The 23,107-nt window shown below is 38.8% G+C and overlaps 1 protein-coding gene across 2 annotated transcripts in view; it reads right to left on the bottom strand.

Annotated features, from left to right (window-relative positions):
* Nucleotides 1-23,107, bottom strand: part of SLC44A1 (solute carrier family 44 member 1) — a 63,886-nt gene that overhangs the window by 36,527 nt on the left and 4,252 nt on the right. For both annotated transcript variants that reach the window (XM_055791068.1, XM_055791069.1), the window contains exons 2-3: nt 9,109-9,198; nt 6,491-6,633 (exon numbers count right to left, since the gene is read on the bottom strand). In XM_055791068.1, coding sequence (XP_055647043.1) covers nt 6,491-6,633; nt 9,109-9,198 — 233 coding nt within the window. The remainder of the gene's footprint in view (nt 1-6,490; nt 6,634-9,108; nt 9,199-23,107) is intronic.

Genomic DNA, 23,107 nt, shown 5'->3' with positions numbered 1-23,107 from the left:
TGTCCCCCCAAAAAACAGCTACAGAGGTGAAAGGGCTCAGCATAGTGGCTGGAGCAGGACCATGTCCATGTGGTGCTGGCTGTTGACAGGGGATGAGCAGGTGTACCTTTCCCAAAGCACATGTGTGCATGTGTAACTCACTAGCAAACTCCAGGCTGTACCAGCTGGTGAGTAGGAGGCTCTGGGTCCAGGCATAAGTGTCAGGTGGATGGTCTGTGCCAGTATTTTGGTAGATCATCAACAACAGTCAGCATCAAACACTCAAGCAAACACAGCATTAATGTTTGCCAGTGAGCACCAAGATGCACAAGCTGCTGAATAGGGGGGATCCATGGGGTGAGTAGGAGGGCCTGGGTGGGCCGAGGGGCTTTGCTGGTACTTGGAGGATCTGTACATGCACACGTGCTTGTAAACCCGGAGAGCGTCACATGTGGGCCTGCACTGGTGACTGACTGTCTCTTAGAGCCCACAAGGAGGAGCAGGGACACAGCTGCTTGGGGTTGTGTTTATGCAAGTCCCACATTGCAGGTGCTGTTTAAAGCAGCACCCTGTAAACGCTAATCCATGTAATCAGCTATGTCAGTGTCCCATCCAGATCCCTCAGTCCAGGCAGAGACCCCGATGTATCGGGCTGGGCTCCAGTGGCCAGACAGGAGGCTCCTCTGAATGTCCCTTAACACATATTACGTAAGGAAACCAAGTCAAGGAAGTCAGCATTAAGAAGCCAGAATACAGCCCACTTCTACAGTGATTTGAACTCAAGGACCAAGCTGTAATTTTAATGGCCAGAAGAAATTAGAATATTTTGTAAAATGAACACTACAATTTTAACTCACGTCTGGAAATTTAGAAATACAATGAAACTATAGTGCCATATGCAGCTTTGACAGAAGTGTGCTGTGTTGGCATACCCTTAGACACATGTAATTCTAACACTGCATTGCATGGCTGAGAGTTCTGACAGCAGTAAGGCAGCTGCAAAGCGAACACCAACCTATCAAATCTGTGGCTTCAATCCATGGTCTATTTAGAAGAGAGAAGTAAGAATTTTTTAATTTCTAGCTGCTAAAACAAGACTCAAAATGCTAGGCACAGCACTACAGAGAAAAAGGTGGTTTAGTTTTTGTTTATAAAGCTTACTTATTGAAACTAAGTGATTTTACTGCAGAAAATTCCATGCTGTGTCACCACAGAAGACGTTTTGTTTCTCACTAGAAGAATACTTACACACTTTGAGCTGCAATTTGTTATTTAGAATCAACAATAGACTAATTTGTTGATAAGAAAGTAACTACATCAGCAATACACAGACTAAAGTAAACAAAGTAATCATATTGTTAGAGATGCTTCAACACTGCAAATAAAAACTAAACTTCCTATAGCAAACAAATTTTACAACCCAGGAAGCATCTTATGCATCTTTACGAAGTATCAGCCCTACAGAGGAGGACTTGGGGGTACTAGTGGACAAAAGATTGGACATGAGCCAGCAATGTGAGTTTGCAGCCCAGAAAGCCAGCTGTATCCTGGGCTGTACAAAAAGAAGCATGACCACCAGGGAGGTGATCCTGCCCTTCTACCCTGCTCTCATGGGACCCCACCTGGCAGACCACATTCAACTCTGGTATCCCCAGTACAACACAGAGATGGATCAGTTAGAGTGGGCCCAGAGGAAGCTCAGGAAAATAATGAGGGCTGGCAGACCTCTCCTATGAAGAAAGGCTAAGGGAGCTGGGCTTGTTCAGCCTGGAGAAGAGAAAGCTCTACAGAGACCTTATTGTGGCCTTTCAGTACTTAAAGGAGGCTTATACAAAACATGCAGAGAGGCTTTTTATGAGGGCCTGTAACTATAGGACAAGTGGTAACAGTTTTAAACTAAGAGAGGGTAGATTTAGAATCATAGAATTGTTTACATTAGAGAAGTTCTTTAAGGTCATCGAGTCCAACCATAAACCTAACACTGCCAAGTCCACTACTAAACCATGTCCCTAACTGCCACATCTACGTGTCTTTTAAATACCTCCAGGGCTGGTGACTCAAACACTTCCCTAGGCAGCCTCTTCCAATGCTTGACAACCCCTTCGGCGAAGACATTTTTCCTAATCTCCAATCTAAACCTCTCCCCTGGCACAACTTGAGGCCATTTCCTCTTGTCACTTGTTACCTGTGAAGAGAGACCAACACCCACCTTGCCACAGCCTCCTTTCAGGTAGTTGTAGACAGTAATAAGGTCTCCCCTGAACCTCCTTCCCTCCAGGCTAAACAACCACAGTTCCCTCAGCTGATCCTCACAGTACATGTTCTCTGGACATTTCACCAGCTTTGTTGCCCTTCTCTGGATACAGCTCCAGCACCTCAACGTCTGTCTTGCAGTGAGGGGCCCAAAACTGAACAGAGTGTTCAAGGTGGTTCAAGGTGCAGCCTCACCAGTGCCAAGTACAGGTGGACAATCACTTCAGATTAGACAGAAGGAAGAAATTCTTTACTGTGAGGGTAATGAAACACTGGACCAGGCTGCCCAGAGAAACTGTGGATGCTCCATCCCTGAAAGTGTTCACAGTCAGGCTGCACAGGGCTTTGAGGAATCTGATATAGTTGAAGATGTCCCTGCCTATGGTTGGGGAAGTAGACTAAATGGTCTTTAAGTCACAGAATCACAGAACAGTCGGGGTTGGAAGGAACCTTTGGAGATCATGTAGTCCAACTCCCCTGCTAAAGCAGATTCACCTAGAGCAGGCTGCACAGGATTGCAACCAGGCTTTGAATGTCTCCAGATGAGATGTTCAAGACTCCTCAATCTCTCTGGGCAGCCTATTTGGGTCCTTTCAAACCAAAACTATTCTATGGTTCTATGATTCTTTGTTCTTTTTTGAAAAATTGAAAGTTGGTTAAAAGAACTTCTGAAATACGGCATGATGAAAAAGTTATTTGAGTAAAAATAACTGCATGTAATTTTTAGTATGTCTACCTCCTAGTTGCCAAAAAATTAGAATTTTTAAGCTCATCTTTAATTTAAGGCTGAATCCTGTACATGAAGGCAAGGAAGGAAAGAGTTTATTAACTTTGCAAAAGTCATGGTCTCTGGAAATAAGGTGAAGTTGTCCATCCTCGGGCACGTAATTCAAAATTAACTTCAGTACAACTTCCAACTGTTTAAAACGCATAATTAATTTTTTTTACACACCTATAGGATAACCTGCCTTATGCTTTCTTACCATTTCGAGCTTACATTGCAATACATTTCTTTTTTCATTTCTGAAAGAAAAATCCCTATTTCTAGGCAATTAAAAATATAATTTCAAAATGACCAGATGCTAAAAAAAAAGCTTCAACAATTTTGGCTTCTCACCAAATTTTGGCTACTTCTAGTAGCTTACTAGACAAGTATCCTATTGCCTATTCATGCCCATGAGAAATACAGTAAAGACACCTTGCAAAACAGGAAGACAAAAGGCATCATTATTTTGTACACTGCAGCTTATTCTGGAAGCACTGTGGCAAGTCATACAAACAAGCCTATCTTACCTTCATGTACTTTGTATGCTCTTAGATTTAGCAGTGTCACTGATTTTCTGTCAGCCCTCAAGGCACCTCTTTATAGGCAAATGAGTACTTTACAGAAAACCTTTGCTGTGATCTACAAGCGCCTTATCACAATAATGGAGAAGTGAGTTTTAAGTGATCACATCTCTAAACAAATTATGGGTAGGGCATATACAGTTTCACTCAACCATGTGTGCTGCAAACTCTCCCTGGGTTTTCCCACTACCTAAGCCCCAAGGATTTTCCTGAGTCAAAGGCATTTATTAAGGTGGAATACCACCGTAACTCTTCCCTATAGCAGCACATGCACATCTCCTTGTACTTGAGTGAACAGCACAAACTGGATTTTATCCAAGTGGCAAAGTATGGGTGATAAAAAAATAATTCAGACTGAACTAGCATTTCGGAGACTTATATTTGGCTGCCATAGTCATCATTAATTTGTAAATAAAAGGTAAATTTTTTAACCCACTTATAACTGCCAGAACTTGAAAAGAAGCTTATCTGAGGCAGATAGGTTTAATGAGAATTCACTGCCAGGGCTAGACGATAATCCCATGTCTGACTCTAGAGCACAGCCTATTAAAGCTGTACTGTGTTCTCGTTGTAAAAATAAAAAGATGCTTGATTCATACTTTGTTGACGAGACCAGACTGTAAAAATCCTCCTTCCCAACACTTCATCTCACTGGTTTCAGCATATATAATGCACATGGGTCAAATCATATAACTGTGAGGACTCTGCTCTTCACCATTACCAACCAGATTTCCATATCCACACAGACCACATCCATTTCACTTCCTCATTACAGTGCCTAAAGGTCGCTGTCATTTACAGGGAAAAAACTGTTATTTTTACAGATGATTTACAGATACAGATGATTTCTTCCTTGGACTGGGAAATGAGAGTTGCAGAATTACCCTGCAAGCAGAATGAAATGAGAATAACTTCATGTTTCCAGAACCACATTTGTGGAGCTTAAAGCCCTTTCCTTCTCTAGACAAACCAAAATGTACAAGCAGGATGAAGGGTTTATGTTTACAATCTGTTTGGAAAGTACTCCTGTAAAATAGCATGAAATACTCCCATGAACCATACCACAGACACTGCAGGAACCCCATCTGCTAGAGACAGATGCAAAGCAGATAATTTGCTTGGCAGTTTTTCAGAAGAAACTAAAAAGCTATAGGCTGTACAAATGGGAAGGATCACTCATTTATATAAGAACTGGTCTCTTCCAAAGCTCTGTAACCCTGGACTGTACCAGAGGCACTTCACTGTGAAGAGTTACAGAATCTGCCTTGGCAGAAGGTTTTCCCTCACTCTCAACCAAACAGAATTACAAAGTCCATTGATGTTGATATGAGCATATCCCATTCATTTGCTTAGGTAATGAATCAAGCCATGATACCTTTATTATGAAAACATAATTCTTTTGAACGTTAATAACACTTTGACAAGCAATGGGTTGTTGTTTATTAACTGTGTTTAGAACAGCCTATTTTTATTTGCTGTCCTTTGATCTTGCATTTACATGAGGAAATCACTTAGTGGTACGTATTTCTCCTCATGATGGCCTAATTTCTGTCACATGTATACTATCACACTATCAATTGTTATATTTCAATAAGGTATCCGAGTTTCTCTGCCTTCACACAAACTCAGACACCATTTCTTTCAAATTTAAACTTATATAAGAATTTTAAAATGCACATTTTCTCTCACACCACAAGAATGACAATTTCATACTGAATACACCTTATTTTAGAAAATATTTAAGTACAAAAACCCAGGAAAATTATGCTGTGTTAAGTTCTAAACCCTTCAACCCTCCCTGAAGCTGTGATTAGATTAAGAAATTACTCTTTTGACAGATGGAATCTGTAAAAAGTTTCAGGTTATTTTATTTCGCTCAGATTCTTCCGGTAACACACCAACTACCTAGCCACATTAAATCTTAAACCAGGTATTTAGAAATCTTCAGTCTAGCAACTCAAAATAAGCAAATCTCAGGAAAGCACCCTTCCCAAATAATTCACATAAATTATGGATTTTCTTTTAGCCTGAAAGCGTGAAGTAAAAGACTATCACACCCAGAAATTAAAGACATTTTAGGTCTTTGAAGTAATCAACAGTGAAAGAAACATCTCTTTGGTCAATTAATACCACTGTTCTAAGGTTAGGCTAAATAGTTTACTTTCTAAAGTCACCCAAGATGTACAGATGCACTCTGAGCACTGACTGGCAGACAAACCTCAGCAGATGCTCACAGGTTTTCAACCTGTCAGTCCAGAAGTCTTGTTACTCAGCTCCAGTACTACTACTGCACTATGAAGTTTTCCTGCACAATAGATAGGAAATACCTGTGCTGATTCTGACCTGTAAGCATGTATTTTAACATGACACTGCTCAGAGTAAGAGTTGTGTGCTGCTTAAAAGTTTGGTGCATTTTCTCCACAAGCCACATAAATATATTTTGCTTACAGTTCAAATTTTAAAGTCTCATTTTAATATGTCAGATATATCCCATTTGCCCCTAAACTGAGTGGCAGAAACTGAGCATACAACATCAAAAGTGAATACTTTCTACACAGGTATCGAAGACCTGCTCCCAAATCTAAGAATACCTGTCACACCTAAAACTCTAGCAGACAAACAAAACTCTCAGTAGCCTGATACAATGTCCTACGTGAAGCAGACTCTACAAAAGGGAAATTTCTCAGCATCTTAGCTGCACTCATACTGCACATTCGTCAACATATACTCTCCAAGTACTGTTACTGGTTGTTACAAAGGGTTGCTGTTCTCTACGTGAGAAAACTGGGGAAGGGAAAAGGGATAGGCTAGCTCATTCCTACTTGTCCATTTAATTGAAAACCACTCTCAAAGGAAGAAAGGTTTTGCCCTTCCTGGTTTACAGAATGAAGCAATTTGATCACATACTCACTTCTTGTGTGTGAGGTCCAGACCACTGTTGACGACTCCCTCCACCTTGACATTTTTCTGTCCACAAATATTTCCATAACTGTCATATCCTGAAAGCAGTCTTGCAGCTGCTCCTGTGGCTATTGAAAAGCCACAGATAAAACCCTGGAGAAGAAAAACCCCCACAGTTTAGTAACGTTCTGTTTGACAGTTGGGAAAAGTCAGTTTAATTAATTCGTTTCTAAGCAGAGTTTCTTCAAAAATTCCTTCAGACTGAAAAAAGGAAAGACAAGGACCATCCGAGAGAATGCTGTGTAATTATAAAATTTAATACAAGCCAAAAGAGGACTCAGATATCTAACATTGCATATTATCCAAGCACAGTTAAGAATCTTGAAGGTGTTTTTGAGAAAAATTGTCAGGAAGCGATGCATGAAGCAGAAGGGGGGCCAAGGGCAGGCAGTGAAGGAGAGCTACAAGAAGAGCTGGTGTTGTTAAGGGTTAGTATGCATCTTAGAGGACTCAAGGCAGTCCAGATTTTCTTGCTTTAAGATCATTACTTTTTTCCTTCAAATTATGTGCTTTCAAAGATGAGCTAGAATAAGGAACCCTATCTGAATTAAGCTCCTTTTAAAGAAATCCTCTCAAGAAAGTGCTCAGATCAGGGCCACTATGGTTCCAGATGCTGGGTTCAAATGCAGGAAAGGAACAGCCACAGAGCAAGACAATGCAAAATGACTCAGAGTAATGTGGAAAATACCCAATGTCAGGCAGGTCTTGCTGTGAACTTGAGACACTTCACTAGCAAAACCAAGATCAAGGCAGTGATTATGCAAACAGGAGACTCGCCCAAAAGAATAATTAGCTCTCCAGCAACACCACTGACAGGGAGAAGTGAACCATCAGCTCACTCCACTACCATCAATGAACTGTTTTTACAGATGAAGCAAGCTAAGATTTAAGAAGGAGCAGCAGAGTAAACAGCTGAGACAAACGTGAGGAGCAACAGATAGAAGTGACAGGATCAGATGAGATGATGATACCAGGTAATAAAGTCTGCATGGCACAGTTAAAACATGGGCGGTTTTAAAGGTCTGAAAATACAGGAGAGGGACATTTTCTGATGGACGGGCTATACAGAAACTCCAGACAGCGAGCTGGGAATTATCCTTCTCTTGCCAATGCACTAAAGCACTTACAGACTTAATATCAAAGTGAGAACAAGGGGAAAGTAAGCAAAAGGATACCACAAGTAGTAACTACCAGCACTCATTTTCAATTTCTCAGATCCTTGCCATTCTGTGAAAGACATACTAGCAGGCATTTTACATGCAATAGCACTCAGGTTCTTTGCTGGTTCAGTAATGTTTTTTTTCCATATACACAGGTTAAGGGAAATCATTCAATTCCTCATCTAAGCTAATTTACAACACCGTGTGGATGTCCTCTCGACCCATAACGGTACCCAACCCTCCAAGTGAAGTCCCCTAGAACAGTGACTAACAGGGTATTTGACTCGAAAGGGTAAGTGCATTGTGTATCATATTGCTTAGACAGGAAAACCTGCAACATTCACACACAGCAGACTAATTTATAATTGGGGCAACAGGTAGGTATAGACTGAATAACCAGAGGACATCAAGAAAGGCAGAAAAAAACAACCACAAAAAAAGAGCTGCTTGTTTCAGGAAGTACTTGTGCTTTTTATGATTTTAAGATATTCACATTACAGTGACAATATAGTTCATATGATTTAAACAAAATAGTTTCATCTTTGCACTTGAAGCACAGCCAATGACAATCCTCTGGGGAAAGAAAAATAAATTTTTCAAAGGAATAATTCCAAAGACCAGAAACCAAGGTACAGTAGAAAATAAAGCTGACAGCACAGAAGTCCCAAACTCTTAAGGGCTACTGCTTGCAAGACAGCAGTACAAGACAGTGACAGACATTCTCTGTTTAGAAAGAACAGCATACATAGGTCCATGAAACAAAACAAGATGAAAAAAAGTGTATTTCTAGTTTTCACTGATCTACAGCTCTTGGATTTTTTAATATAAAGTGTATAGTCTTGTGAGGCTGCTTTGAGAGAAGTAACCATTCCATCACACAGGACAAAGCCTGGATAACTTGGTAAGATCTTAGTATTAGTAATACAGTTGTTATTAGTAGGTGCTTCTACTAAGCATTCCACACACACACAAAAAAAAGTGTCAACTGTTTGACATTCAGAATCTTTGTTCCTCAGCAAGAAATTTACTGTCATTTAATTCATATTAGCAAATAGCAGAATGATTTACTAGATTCAAAGCTATCATTTCTGGGACATGCACAGTCCCATAAGGAACTGAGTCAAGTGATACTTCAGAGCCACACTGAAAATGACTTACAAATGAAACTGGAGTTTCAGAGGAAGAGGAGGTGAAGCAAAAACTGGCACAAACATTAAATTATGGATCCTTACCAAATACCTTTGATATGTACGTATTACCCATTTCTGTTGTACTGATGGTTCCTACGACAGCATACCTTGGCCTTACCCAGTGATTAAGTTACTAGAGGATTTTAAAACCTCTAATGAATGCAAACTTGTAAACTATATAAGAATATGTAAGAAGACATTCACAGAGTTCTACTCACCATTCCTATGCAGAAGAGGATGAATAAGAGCAGCCATGGTACATCTGTGCAGCTGTGGTCCTCCAGAGGCTTCCACTCTCGCTTGGAGCTCTTACATGAGAAGAGAGAGATGAGGTTTAACAAAACTTTGTCTTCTGCTCATAACAGAGAAAGGCAGAAAATGACTCCCCAGGGCATTAACACAGGATTTACCTTTAAACTCAAATACAGCTGAAGCAGCTTAGTCAAAAAACTTAAAGAGTAAGGCTCACGAAAGATACTTCAAAGAAGAGCCTCCACTAGAAACTTGATTGACAAAGAATTATTTACCTAGAACACAGGACATTTACCCAGAAATTTACAGGTATTTATCCAAAAAACAGGTTATTTTCATTTGTATTTTTTTTTCCTAACAGATGAGAGAAGCTAATGGCACAGAATCAACAATATTTGCTATTGTAGTCCTCCACAGCTACCTTCCAGGAATCTGCTTTCCAATAACAAAAAAAAGTTAAACTTTTAAAAGCTCCCAAGTTTTAAAATACTATTGTCAGGTTTAACAAGTACAGTGTACATAGGAAGGAGGTAATAAATTGCTGTTACATGAACAGTTTTCTACCTGCCAAGAGGCAGCTGGGCTTAACATTTCAGCAAAGAAATCAAGTCTGTATCACCCAGGTGCCAGAAAGGAAAGTTGTGTATTTAAAAGATTGAAATACTCAATGATGGAGGCTCTATTGCAAAGTATAAAGACATAAAATTTCTTAAGTGTGTATACTCTGCTAAGGTAGTTAAAATCTGTTAAAAAAGTCAATTTACCATACAGGCAAGAAGTTTTTTAAGAAAATAATAATTTTAAGAAAAGAATGAGCATTGGCTATAGCACAAATCTAACCACCATATCAGAATTTGTTTATAATAATAATAAAAAAATATTGATTATAGCTGCTTTTACAAATACATGGTTACACAGACAAGCTTTTCAATTAATTCCCACATGCTAACTGTTTGCCTATGTCTACTAAGACCCCAAAAATGCGCACATTGTTTTCATACTTGAGGAAGAAAAAGAGATTGATATAGGGAGAATACAGAACAGGCCTCTTCACAGACAGAGCAAAAGAGGTTACCTATTCAAATTTTGAAATTTTTTTTTTCCTCTCAGGATTCTGAAGGATCTTCAAGGTTTTCTTGACAAGGTAGCAAATGTCAGTACTGAATTCAAATAGCATGGTTGGATGAGAAGTCAACAGCTTTTAGCTCCAGTATGTATTTTTGTAGATTTTTTTTTTCCAAACAATGCTGCAGCATGTAGCTCATGTGATATTGGCAAGGTATTTTTTTGCCAATTCACAAGCACAAAGCAACCTTTTCAAATACTAGCATTAGAAAACTACAAACTGGGTACAAGATAAATGTAATCCTACATGCACTATGCTTCAAAAAGCAGAGTTTAAGTAGCCTGCCTTTGCATTAGGGAATTCCATGCTACTTTTGGAATCTTTTATTAAGGAAGTTCCACTTGCAGATGTTGTATTTTATATACTAAAACTGTGCAAATTCAATCTGACTTTGAAACAGTCAAACTTCTTTTTTTTTTTTACTCAATAATCCATAGTGAGAGTTGCCAAAAGGTCACATTATGCACTCTACTACACTCATTCAACAAAACCGTCTTCTGATCCTGGTGGTTCACACTTAAAACTGACACACTATTCAAACTTAACATTTACAACAAAATTGTGACATTTATAGTGTTACAATTATCATAATCATAATTGCATACAATATGTAAAGCTTCATACTTCCTATTCCCAAATCCACTCCAAGAACTCTAGATCCTTTAGAGATCTATTTACAAACAGCAGAGAGATTTCAGCTATAGATGTATCTTAAGATTAAGTTGCCCTTGGCAAAAGAGGGAGCAGTAAGAAGTACTGCAGTGTGGTTGGTTTGTTTTGTTGGGGTGGGGGTGGTTTATTCTCTCTGTGCCATCTGCAAACAAAATCTTTTAATAGGATTTTTAAAAGCCACTGGACATCCCTTGGAATAGCTCTGGCAAAGATTTAGGTTGTCTGACTAGTCACAGTTAGTAAATAAAATGGATTACTTATTGTAAATGGACTAAGTGACTAAGTCAAAAACAAACTTGAAACGCCATGGTGTAGCACACAGTTCAAATGTTACACAGAGGAATTAATTCTATGTCCATAGACTTTACACTGCTCCAAAACATTAAAAAAAAAAGTTGTTATTTTAAACAAAAAGTACCCTTGGAGGCAACTCAAAAGACACTACATACTTGGCAACCTTCAGTTTAACTGTCTAGCATAGTAACATGGTATGAAATTATACATCTTTTACGCACCTTTGGAGCAATACCCTGTTCTAGTAGCCTGTTCAAACTTTCTCCTCTCCAGCCCTTGCTACAACCCAAGCTAGATGCCATTATCTGTCTGCTGTTTTCTTCTCAGTTGCTTCTCTGCATTTTGGATTCCCCCTGAACCTTCTTCCATAGCTTCACAGTCCTTCCTCCTAATCTTTGATGCTGGTGTCTGTGTCTCTCTTGTGACTGCTCCCTGTTCACTCCACACCTTTAGACATTTCCTCAGACCATGATATTTATGCTTGGGCAACACAAATTGTCAATCTATGGCCAACATAAGGTCTAACAAATGTTGTTTGTTCTGCAGTCTGGAAACTGTGCTTTCTCTCTGTTGTAACTGAAATACCATAAAAATTTTAGCAGACATGCTTTGCCTGCAGTCCTAAAGCAGCACTTCTGATTTCAGCCTTTCCTCCAGACAGAGCCTTCAGTATCTGCCTTCAGTATCTGCTAATGCAAGAATGCTAGAGAAACACGTAGAGAAAAGAACATTTCTGGAAAACATTTGATTCATTTTAGGTTTTCTTTTAAAACAGAACTTTCATAGTTTATGCTGTGCTTTCTGTGGATATTCTTACCATTAACAAAGTACAGGACTACCTGTGCACTGTTATGACAGCACCAAGAACCTGATAGGAGCACTATCAGTCAAGAACGCGAAGTGGGAAAAAGAGCCTGTCTCTCCAAGAAAATCTTGTGGGTTGGGAACACTTCTTCTGCCCAGAACAGACATTCTGTGCTGATTTTACGAGTTATTTACTCAACAACCCAAATGAGCATGTTCAGAAGTTGACATCTGTCCATTTTGCAGAAGACTCAGCAAACTTAATGCTTCTCAAAAACAAATGCTATTGGGTGAGGCACAATTTTACAAATATGTCTGAATTCCACACCCGGAAAGTTGGATGTCTAAAGTTGGGCTTTCTGTTGCAGAAGAGAAGCATGAAGAATGCCAGCACATTAGCTGTTGGCTAGCTCAATTAAGAGCTCATGGCTCAAGACAGCAAGTGCTTGTATGCAAATGCAAAATAAAAAGCGGCTATTTTCTTGGTATTCATTGCATCCAATCACTTCAAAAGAAATGCAGAACCCATCCTCCCTCCAGATTTCTTCCTCCCTTCCAAAATATACACTTGCAGCACCAAATAGGTGGTCTGAATTTATGTCTCTTCTGCATAATCATAACACAAACCCACTGACTACCACTTTCACTGTTAACAGTAACAACTGTACTGGACGCTACAATACAAGCACTCACCTGCCCCAACCAGACTGCAACACACACATAAGAGCACAAAAAAAGGGTAAAAATACAGCATGTCAGCAGAAAACTGCTGATGCAAGGAGTTAACAGAGAATTATTTTTAAACAAAATGTCTCACGCAATGTAGAATTTGGGAGTGATGTGACTGAAGCAAGAGGCCAAGTAAAGAACATCTGCAGTACTACATATATGGAAAATCAAGCTGTGGGCATGTAGCAAAGATGTGAATGAAATCAGGATGAAGATGGAATTTGCCATCAACAGAGGCTTTTGAAACATCATGAGAAAGACGGCATGAAGAAATTCTAAAATCTTGTAGTGATTAGATCATGTGCTTCAGGAAGAAGAAAATGAAGCTACTGCTGAGACAGATGGGCTGCATTAAGGCCAACCCAGTGAAAAACTGGCCCAAGTAACAGCCACTGGATGAAAAGGAGACGCAGGGAGATGTTGAGACTCCACCTTAGACAAGGTTTTACTTTGGCTAGCGAGTTTAAGCTAGCAGCTGGAGAGTATAGGACTGTTCCAATTTGCATATGAACACACAAATTGCAAGAACAGTAGCTTCATACAGGTTGTCAAGGACAAAAAATAAACCCAAACCAGAACAAACAAATAAAATCCTCACATTTTTCAGCTAAAAACAAACCTCAGAAGAGACCCAGGACAAGGATGTCCCACCAAAATCCTATGGGAAGATGCACTAGTCATGAGGAAAAGGAGTCTTGCAAACTATTAATGTAACTCCAGAACTACCATACACAGTGCTAAGCAAGCCAAGAGAAGACAAAATTTTAAAGCAAAAAGTCAACAGCCAGCAAAACTAAACCAAGTTAAACTTCATGAGATACCAGTTACAAGAGCTGTGCTGCTCTGGCTTAAGAGAAGACTTCTGAGTGGAAGTGCTGGGAACTTCTAGAAGGTCCACATCCAGGACAAATCATTGCAAATTACTTGTAAGTAATGCTAGATGAAACCTTACAGGCAGATGAAACACAGTGACCCAATAATCATCTACTTGAGTGTTTGGTTTAAATCCCTTCCACTTCAAGTAAAAAATAACAGAAAATAAGACAGAAAAGCTGATTTAAACAGACGTGCATGAATCATTTTGACATTCTGTCTTAAAAAGCAATAAATTTGTTTGGTTTAGTTTCCTTTTAGCTTTCAATCTGGTTTTAATACAAGACAAAGATACTGCAAAACATCTAGTTTTCCATTGCCAGGCATTGAGAATAAGCTTTCATATTTTCTACACTTAGAAACTGCCACTTTCTTCCTGTTGAATACTGAACACAAGACATGACATTTTGACTCATCCATCTAAACTATCAGGCCTACATTTCCAAGTTTTTTCAGATCCTATATACTCAGGCACATCAGCATTTGGCCCATTTCCCCCTTAGCAGCTCACACCGTACTTCAAGGATGTGACTTTTCAGAACACTTACTATTTCTGAAACTTCTGTTGGTTCAGCTGGTGGGTTACAGTACTGCCAGATACAGACCTAGTGCGTGGAAACTTCTCCAGTGCATTCACCAGTTACATTCATTCATTATTTGACCTTTACTTAAAGACTACAAAGTCACAAAATAAATTCATTCACTACTCTCACCAAACACACACTGAATTTTTAACCACTTCTGGCCCTTAGTCTCACTTCTGTATTACATCTATCTTCCAAGGTTTTAGTATCTCAATCATGACAGCAATGGCATGTCCTTTACAAAGACTTCCTTCTTAAGATAATTTACAAAATTTAGGAAAATTTAAGATGCATCTTCTGTTCACAGAACTATTGTGTTACACTGTCAGTTACAAACACTGGTATGCATGAATACCTGAACTCCTGTTTGTTCCTTAAAATGGTGTCTGTGACTATTCTTTTCAGTGGGACATGGTTTATTTTGTTTTTTTAAGTACAGAACCATGCTAAAAAACAAATCGATAGTTCCAGAAGCCACGGAAGTAGTAACATTGATTTCCTTTGGTCCTTCCGTACAGTACAATCAGATCCTCTGGTACCTAAAACAAAAGCAAAGTTCTAATTACAGTTCTTCATGCAGTGGAAACAATTTTTATTTTTTTTCGTCCTTCTCATTTATGCTTTCTGGTATTTAAGAGTAACTCCGCTTTTGTTACAGCTCCTTTCTCTGTGGCAAGAGTTTGACCTCAATCTTTCATTAAGCTCACAGGAACACAACGAAACCTCTGCATCAGCTATCGCTGCTGAATTAGCTATCACTGCCAAGTTAGCCATGTTGAATCAATGATTTTTAAGTTACTGAGGCAGTGGGTGGCGAACAAGTAGTTTCCTGAAGGAATGAAATGTATGTAACCTGTGCCAAAGATACTTTTTTAAAAAAATATGTTACCTGCAGTTTAAATTACTACAAAAGGATTACATAAACTGACTTTTCAAATGGCTGTAATTAATTCAGGGTTTTAAATATGGAGCATTGGTTGTTACAATTTCCAACAAGTTTCAATAATAATAATACTGAAAATTTTGAGTTGCAACTATTTCAGGTGTTTTTTTCTTTTTAAATGAAAGGATAGCTTTTTATTTTATTTTTAAAAATCCTCAGGGATATTACTACTGGTGCAGCAGTTTAAGATAGGATGGGATTTTCTAACCCATTAAGAACCACATTCACCTAACTACATTCCCTCTCACTTGTTTTACCACCTTGACATAACTTTTGGATTCAGAGTATATGCAACTGTAGCTCAATACAGGAGAGTAAACAGAAATGACTGCTGTTTGTATATTTAAATCAAGGAATTCAGAAATGGCTGTGTAGCCACCTATCTATATAGGAGACAAGCAGCCATAGTGTGCACACAGCATTAATAAAGAGTACTTAGAGGAAAAAAAAAGGACACTTATCCTGACCAGGATCTTTTGTGGGAAACTGCCACTGAGTCCTGCAGAATCTACGTTTGCTAGAAGGAAGGCCAGTTCTGATAAAGTGCCAGAGATTCAACTGATTTTATGAATAGCATTCAGTTTACTCCAACAGCACAGTCAGTACATAATACGGTGACTTTACACCTACAATGCAAGTTCAGGGCTCCAGAATTGGCGAGTCCATTTGCAGTACTGTGCACACCACAAAATGACATGTAAGACACAGTCCAGCTCTTGAGTTCTCCTTGGGAAATAGAGGCTGCTACCTAGAAGTCAGCCAGTCCAGAAGATTTCCTGCAACTTAAGTTTACAACTTCACATGCTATTGAAACATCTCCACACTGCCAAAACCAGACAGTTCCTGAAACTTTTGATAGCATTTCCTAATAACCATTTCATGAGCTGATTCTTTACTCATTTTACATATCTTTACAAGCTAAAGAAAGTCCCAATCACATGCTGGCTTTTACCATGAAGCACGCGATATATGAAAAAGAGGACCCATAATTTACTAGTTTACCTAATGCTTCCAATACAAGCTATCAGAGAGCATGGCATTTTTCTGTAAAGACACAGCACAACTTTCTACACTATTCAACCATTCAATAACTAGCAGTAACTCTGTATTGTCCTAATGAAATGTCTTCCTCTTTAGGCTCTGGAATTAAGATCTGTTCAGAAGTGGAAGAGGAAATGAGTCCTGATCCCAAGCATTAATAGTTCAGGATGTTTCTGGATCACTCTTAACTGAAGCCTAAAAGCAAGACATAAATCCCCTATTCTGGAAGCAGCTGCAGCCATTTTGACATCAAATGAAGTTACCAGCCATTCCTCTCCTTTCACTATGAATGCTGAACTGCAGCAAATAAGATGGCCAGTAAAATGCACCTAAACTACATTTTGACCACAAAGTGGTTAAAATGTATGTGATACCAATTAGAGGCACTGACTAAGTTCACTATAAACATGCCTCAGTAACTACTTCACTAAAAACAGAGCATTTATCTGCTCACACAGTCAACTTAGCAGATTATAACTGATCTGAACAACAGCATCAGCACATAGAATCAAAACCTAGCAAGCTGTTTCACATTTTCAAACAAAAGCATTAGGCAACTTTTAACCTGTTAAATACCCTACACAAAAGGAATTCATACTGAGGGGGAGGGAAAAGGCATGGACATTTTTTAACACCCTCACAAATGAACAAAGCAAAGCCTCCCTGAAAATGCCAATATGAATGTTTGTGTTACCTCTAGTGGGAATGAAGCGTGTAATTATTCTAGGATCTTCTGTTACTCTGAAGACTGGATGACACTGTTTCTAAAAAAGCCCCAAAACCCTAAACCTTGCAAAACTCGCACACACTTCCCCCGCACATGTACACTTCTGAGAACAAAAGTAGCAGCTCTAAACTAGCTCTCTATATAAAATCTTCATGTGATCAAAGCACTCTGTTTATGTGTCCAAAGCAAAGTCTTGAAATGTTGTCTGTTCAGTTCATGACTTCATCAAGTATGTTAACATCTTTTATAGAAAACCCTTACTTTACTGCACCATGAAGCCCAAGAACACTGTGTGAAGCTGCCCCACACAAAGCACTCATCATTACCTACAGACTTGTGCATGAGCTACAAGTGTAAGGCACCAAGCAGTAGCTTACTGCAGTTTATCACAAATTCAGATGATTCTTTCAGGTTCACAGTAAAACTGATTCAATATATAGCAAATTATTGGTATGCATTCATTACTAGAGGAGGAACCCATACCAGCAAACCCAGACTTTTACTCCAGAACTATGCCAGTTCCCTGGAAGAATGAACTATGCTTTGTCAATATCTCCATGAACACACCAAAAACATTCTTAGTGTAGACTTGTCCTGGCTCTGCCTCTGGAGATGAGCAGTATTGCTCCTATCCCAAAAAGCCTGCAAACGACAGCATTATTCTAGGAGGCAGACGCTTGAATTCCCCCAGACTTACAGAACTGAAGCCATGTCTCCCACCTCCAAATGAGCTTGTCACTGTAATACTATTACAGCGACAAGCAGCTGTCATCTCTAGAAAAAAAAAGGCAGATATACATTGTTCCCTGCAAGTGCCCTCCACTGTGAGCCTTCCTCCGGATACCAAGGGCAAAGGCCTTTGGACAATTCCAAAAGGGACAGCATCACAGAACACGGAAATTACGGTGGTGTTTCCTTTTTTGTGGAATTTCTGCTTCAATCTCATTCCAAAATGCTTTATTCTTCAATTTACTTCAAAGCCGATGTTAGTCATGCTTTCAAAGTTTTACTAGAAGCCACATGCGAGTACTTTACATGTAAGTACCCGCAACGTTATTTGCCTAGTAGCGCCACATCACCACTTGCTCTCTAACATCTTGTCCACTGAAGAGATGCATCTGCTCTTTGTAAGTACAAAACTCAAGAGTTCATGACAGGAAAGCTTTTCTGATGGTGTACTACTGCTTTGAAAGTTATCCACTAAAGGGTAAATTATTCATGCTTTGCTTCTCTTCAGAGATGAAGCATACCACCAATTCTGGTGTCCAACTGCTACTTCACTTAACTTCTCATACTCCATACATGATATTTATGAGTTTTCAACATAATGTAAACAAAATTGAGAGCACATAAGACAGCACTTACATTACTGACGATGTAATATAAAGATGTTTACCCTGAAAACTCATACAAGACTTCGCCTATGAATCTGACAAATGTTGTGTTGTCCGTTGTCTTCTGCTCATCTTTTCAGTCAGCTCACATTAAACATTTCTTCTAAAAGTCCTTTATTACACGCTTTCACCTCAGGCTACAACTTAAAATATTTATCTTGAAACATAACACAGATGATTAAAAGAGCTGACACGATCAGCACACCTGCTGAGGTTTTGAAGTTTAAAAATAAGGTCATCTGCAGACAAAAGCCCAGGTTTTAACCCTCAAAGTATTTAGTTATTGTTTCTTTTCTTTGTAACACATTGTCAAGCACTTATTAGAAAGCAGCAATAAGTAAGGACACTTTACAAATATCACAGTAATATTTTTCAGGGGATTAAAATATCCAGTTCAATACATATTTAAAAAAAAAACAACACAACAAAACAACAAACCTAACACCAGTTCACTTTCTGGAGTATTTTGCACCTACCAAGTTACTTGAATGCACTGAATTTCCTACTTGTATAACAACCTATTAAACAGATTCTCAGATTTTATTCTTACTACAAGAATGCAAGTCCCAAATTGCAAAATATTTTCAAACTTTGGACTAGTAAAACATTGTCCGATCACAATACACACTTTGCTTTCAAATGTGTTAGCTTTATCACAACATGACAGTAGCAGAAGAAAAACCAGCAAACTCCCCAATTAGTGGTCTCCACAGAAGCTGAAGCCCATTCCATAGAAAACGCTACCCCTGTTCTTTACACTCATTGTGTGTGATAAGTAATCTTCTCTGAAATAATTTTTTCACTCTTAGAAGTGCCTAAAGCAGAACAAGACCAAAACATTACAGTCCTTTAAAACTTGTGGCCTGCACAGTCCTGCTGTGAAAAGTAATGATTTTGCCACTTTCTAGAGACATTGCAGTCTGCTAAGTATTCTTTCAAAATGCATCCTACATTCAAATGGGTTTGTCAATTGAAAATCCTTAAAACATGTATATTTGTATTGCATTTACCATACTTGGAAAAGAACTTCCTGCCTTTTAAAGGCAAGGGCCTACTTGGTGAAGGGTTCATGATCCTTGTGGCACTATATTGAACACTATGAACTAACTGTTGCACACCTTGGCCACACACTTTCTTCCACACCACTGTGTGAAAGCCAAAAGACAGAGCTATGTTGGAAACTGAGAATCCAATAGCCATATTGAGTTACATTTAAAGGATGCCATCTGCACAAGAACTTCTCAGAACCTCTACCCCCCTCCCCCCCATGTCCTCTAATGAAGATCAGAAAAACTTCAAATTCACATGTGGGGGAAGGGAGGAGTTTACACAGGTTCTTGAAATACAAAATCCTGATTTACAGGCCAAAATTCCTGGCATAACAAGAAAACCACTCAGTATTACACTAACAGGGCAGTGCTTGAGGACACTGAAAGTGTATTAGATTAACAGGAACCCACACTAAGAAGGCTCTATCTGATTCATGGAGTAAAGGGTGAGAGGAGAATGGAAAGGGAAATAACATGTCAAGTCCTTACCTTAATTACACAACCATAGTTCCTTACAAGTAGGCAATTATTTTGCAGTTTTTCCACAGCAAACTAGGGCAAGTCTGACAAAGCATCCCCAGGACATGGCTATAATGACCTTTACTTTAATCAGTTTCCTGTTTTGTTTCTACAGATTCGTATATGACATTTGTATATGACTCTTGCAGCACTTTGCACACTTGGTGTTGAAATCGTATTACAGCAGAGAAAATTAATCTTAGGACTGTAAAGCTAACTTCAAAATGAAGTTGACTCTTCTCTCTTCTTAAATATGTATACAGATGTTCTTGAGGCTATCGTCATACAATTGTACTTTCATTCCATATTAGAAATTTGCTTACCTTGAAGATTAAAGGGGGAAAAATGAAAAAGAGGGGGTGTAGGTACAGGAGGCAAATAAATGCAATAAATTTTATTTGCTTCATAAACTTTGAAGTGGCTGGAAGACCTAAAAGAACTCTATTATATATTCACAAACACTGGGTCTTTCTCTAAAATATATACACAAAAACCCTATCAGTATAGTTTCATCAAAAAGAGATAAAAAAAATTAGCAATAGTTCAGTCAGCAGGTAGTGGTCACCTGGCAACACTGCATAACTGTCTTTCAGAAGCAAAATATAAAGTTTACACAATTCTCCAACAGCTCCTTCAAGTGAGAAAGAATCAAATACAAAACAACAAAGACACAGTTTCTGTCAAGTTGGTTTGCAAGTTTTTTTGGGTTTGCTTTTTTTTCCCACTAAGGAAACCACTCTAAGTTCAAAGGAACAAAAATCATAGCAGCCCAAAGGACAAAAAAGCATGCACAGCTGGTGCAAAGCTTGCCTTTAGAGTAAACAGCACGAAGACAGCTGACAACTTCACTACATAACACACGCTGTGATTTCTTCATAATGAAAAATAAAAGCAGCCAGTTGGATGATACTGAATATACCCTCACAATTGCTAACCTAACAGCTGACAGCATTCTAGATGCCGACTAGATTACAATAAAAAACTTTGTGTTTCGCATTCACTATTAACAATGCAAAATAATAATTTCCAAAATTGTTTTCACCATATCAAAAAAATGCCTTGTAAGGATGCAATCTTCCATGCTTATTCTTAATCCTATCAACTTGTGCTTAAACTATCAACAATGAACTATCAGCAAACTATCAATGAACTATCAACTATCAATGAATTATCAAAAAAAGGTCAATCTGAATTACCTGACAAAGTAAACTAGATAACGCACTACTTAAAACTTTTAAAATGTGACACAGCTGCAAGAAGTCAGAACTTCAGAAGGAGCTAGTCCTCTGTGGGAAAAAAATCAATTAATTAGAAAGAGTACTTGCAAGTATCTGTGTAGTTGAAATATTTCTTTCTACATTAAGATCAAAAGGAATTATTTGCACAGTTGTTTGTGACAGCATCTGTAAAAGGACACCTCATGTTTTACAGGAAATAGAGCTCACAGTCCAGAAATACAGAAAAGTAGTCAACAACTCCCTGAAATGCCTGTCTCATTAGCACTGCTCTTGGATCCTGCTTGTAGGCTTCATTCTGTATCTGCTCACCAGAGGCTAGAAGGGAAGTTTCACCTACTGTCAATGTGTTGAAAGGGACATCAAGCTTCCTAGCTTCTGGAAGTAGAATTCACAACTCATTCTGTTTCTGCTCATCAACACCATGACTCAGCTGGTCTTCTTCCATGACAGTACCCACGCCCACAATGACATAGGCATGTTTTGATGCCCCCAACATTCACTCGGCTGCAAGAACCTGACAATTTAAGAGATGGCTGAAGTACAATTAAGGATCTGTCTCGTCCATAACAGCTTAGAAGAGATACTTCATCAAAACGATGAAATTTTTAAAAGTTAGGAACTCCACATCTATTCTCTATTGCTTTGACAGCAGACGTTCGAGGGAAAGTTAATGGATGATCTGTCCTACCTCCTCTTATACCGCGAAGTTCTTTTAGTCTTGTAAAAACCAAGGCCACCACTAAAATCACCAAGAATAAACGAAGCACATGTTATCCCAGTCACGCCCGTAATTTGCAGTGAGATTTTACGCTTCTCTCACATATCTTAGATAAAGTCACTAACATACAAAGATGTAAGTGTAAAGTAAACACACAGTATTTCCCAGTCCCAAAACAAACACCAAGACCTCAAAAAGTTGCCTTCTTTCCTGTAACATCTTGCCAAAGCAAATGTGGTTTAACTATAATCAGCCGCTTCAATTCAATTGCAGAAGAGCAGGAAGAAGGACTGGATTCTGTATCAAAACTGCTCCAATTTAAGCAATTTAAGGTCCACTTCTGCCCACAGCTTGTTCCATTTCATGAACAATGAATTTCTGTCCCTCAGACATAACAGTGCAAACTTTGTGTAGCTGTGTTACATACTAGGTCAGCGGAACAATCTGAGTTACACTGTAAGTTTGCTTCCTCAAAAAAAAAACACATCAAAAAAATCCAGAAAGGTGTACGGACTACTTCCATCAAACAGATTTACAGCACAGCCTAACAGTCATGGTGACATGGGAGCAATGAACTCTAACAGTTATCTCACATCATTAGTTCATTATAAAACTGGATTTGCAGGAGATTAGCAGAAAAAAACACTGATGAAGAAGAAGAATGAAAAGAAAGGGAAGAGAGTATTGCCACTTGACTGGGGATTCCATTTTTCCTCTTTAATGTAACTAATCAAATTTCTTCTAAATCTTTATCTTATCAACTTAGGGCTTCAGCACCATTTGCTCAAAAGATCCCCATGTCTAGGAAAGGAAGATCATTTCCAAAACAGCCCAACAACAAAAAAAAAAAATCTATCTGTACCAAAAATGTGTAGAAACTTTTAAGCTTTGTTGTACAGCAGATCCATGACAAAACAGATGCACCTAGACAGAAGCACTCATCAGAGAAGCTCATGATAAAGATATGGTAAGGGAAGACAGTGGGCTGGAGCCACACGAAGGTATTCAGCACTGCAAGACAAGATACCAATAGAGCGGACGTATTTCTCTCCCGTCATTCACAAGGTTTTATTTTAATCTTATGTAGATTAGCACACTTTGGCCAAACAACTACAGTTCAAAGAAGTGTTTGGAAGATCTGGTCATGACAACCAACAAAGAGTACACAGACTGCTCCAAGACAACAACTGTAAGATGTAGCTGACATTGCACAAGGTTTTCCCAACAAGCTCAAGCTTCAAGATGGTGACAGTC

The sequence above is a fragment of the Falco peregrinus genome, chromosome Z (genome assembly GCF_023634155.1).
Source record: "Falco peregrinus isolate bFalPer1 chromosome Z, bFalPer1.pri, whole genome shotgun sequence".
In the NCBI taxonomy this organism is placed as follows: domain Eukaryota; kingdom Metazoa; phylum Chordata; class Aves; order Falconiformes; family Falconidae; genus Falco; species Falco peregrinus.
The sequence above is the reverse complement of the archived record's forward strand: the minus strand, read 5'-3'. Positions and strand labels throughout refer to the sequence as shown.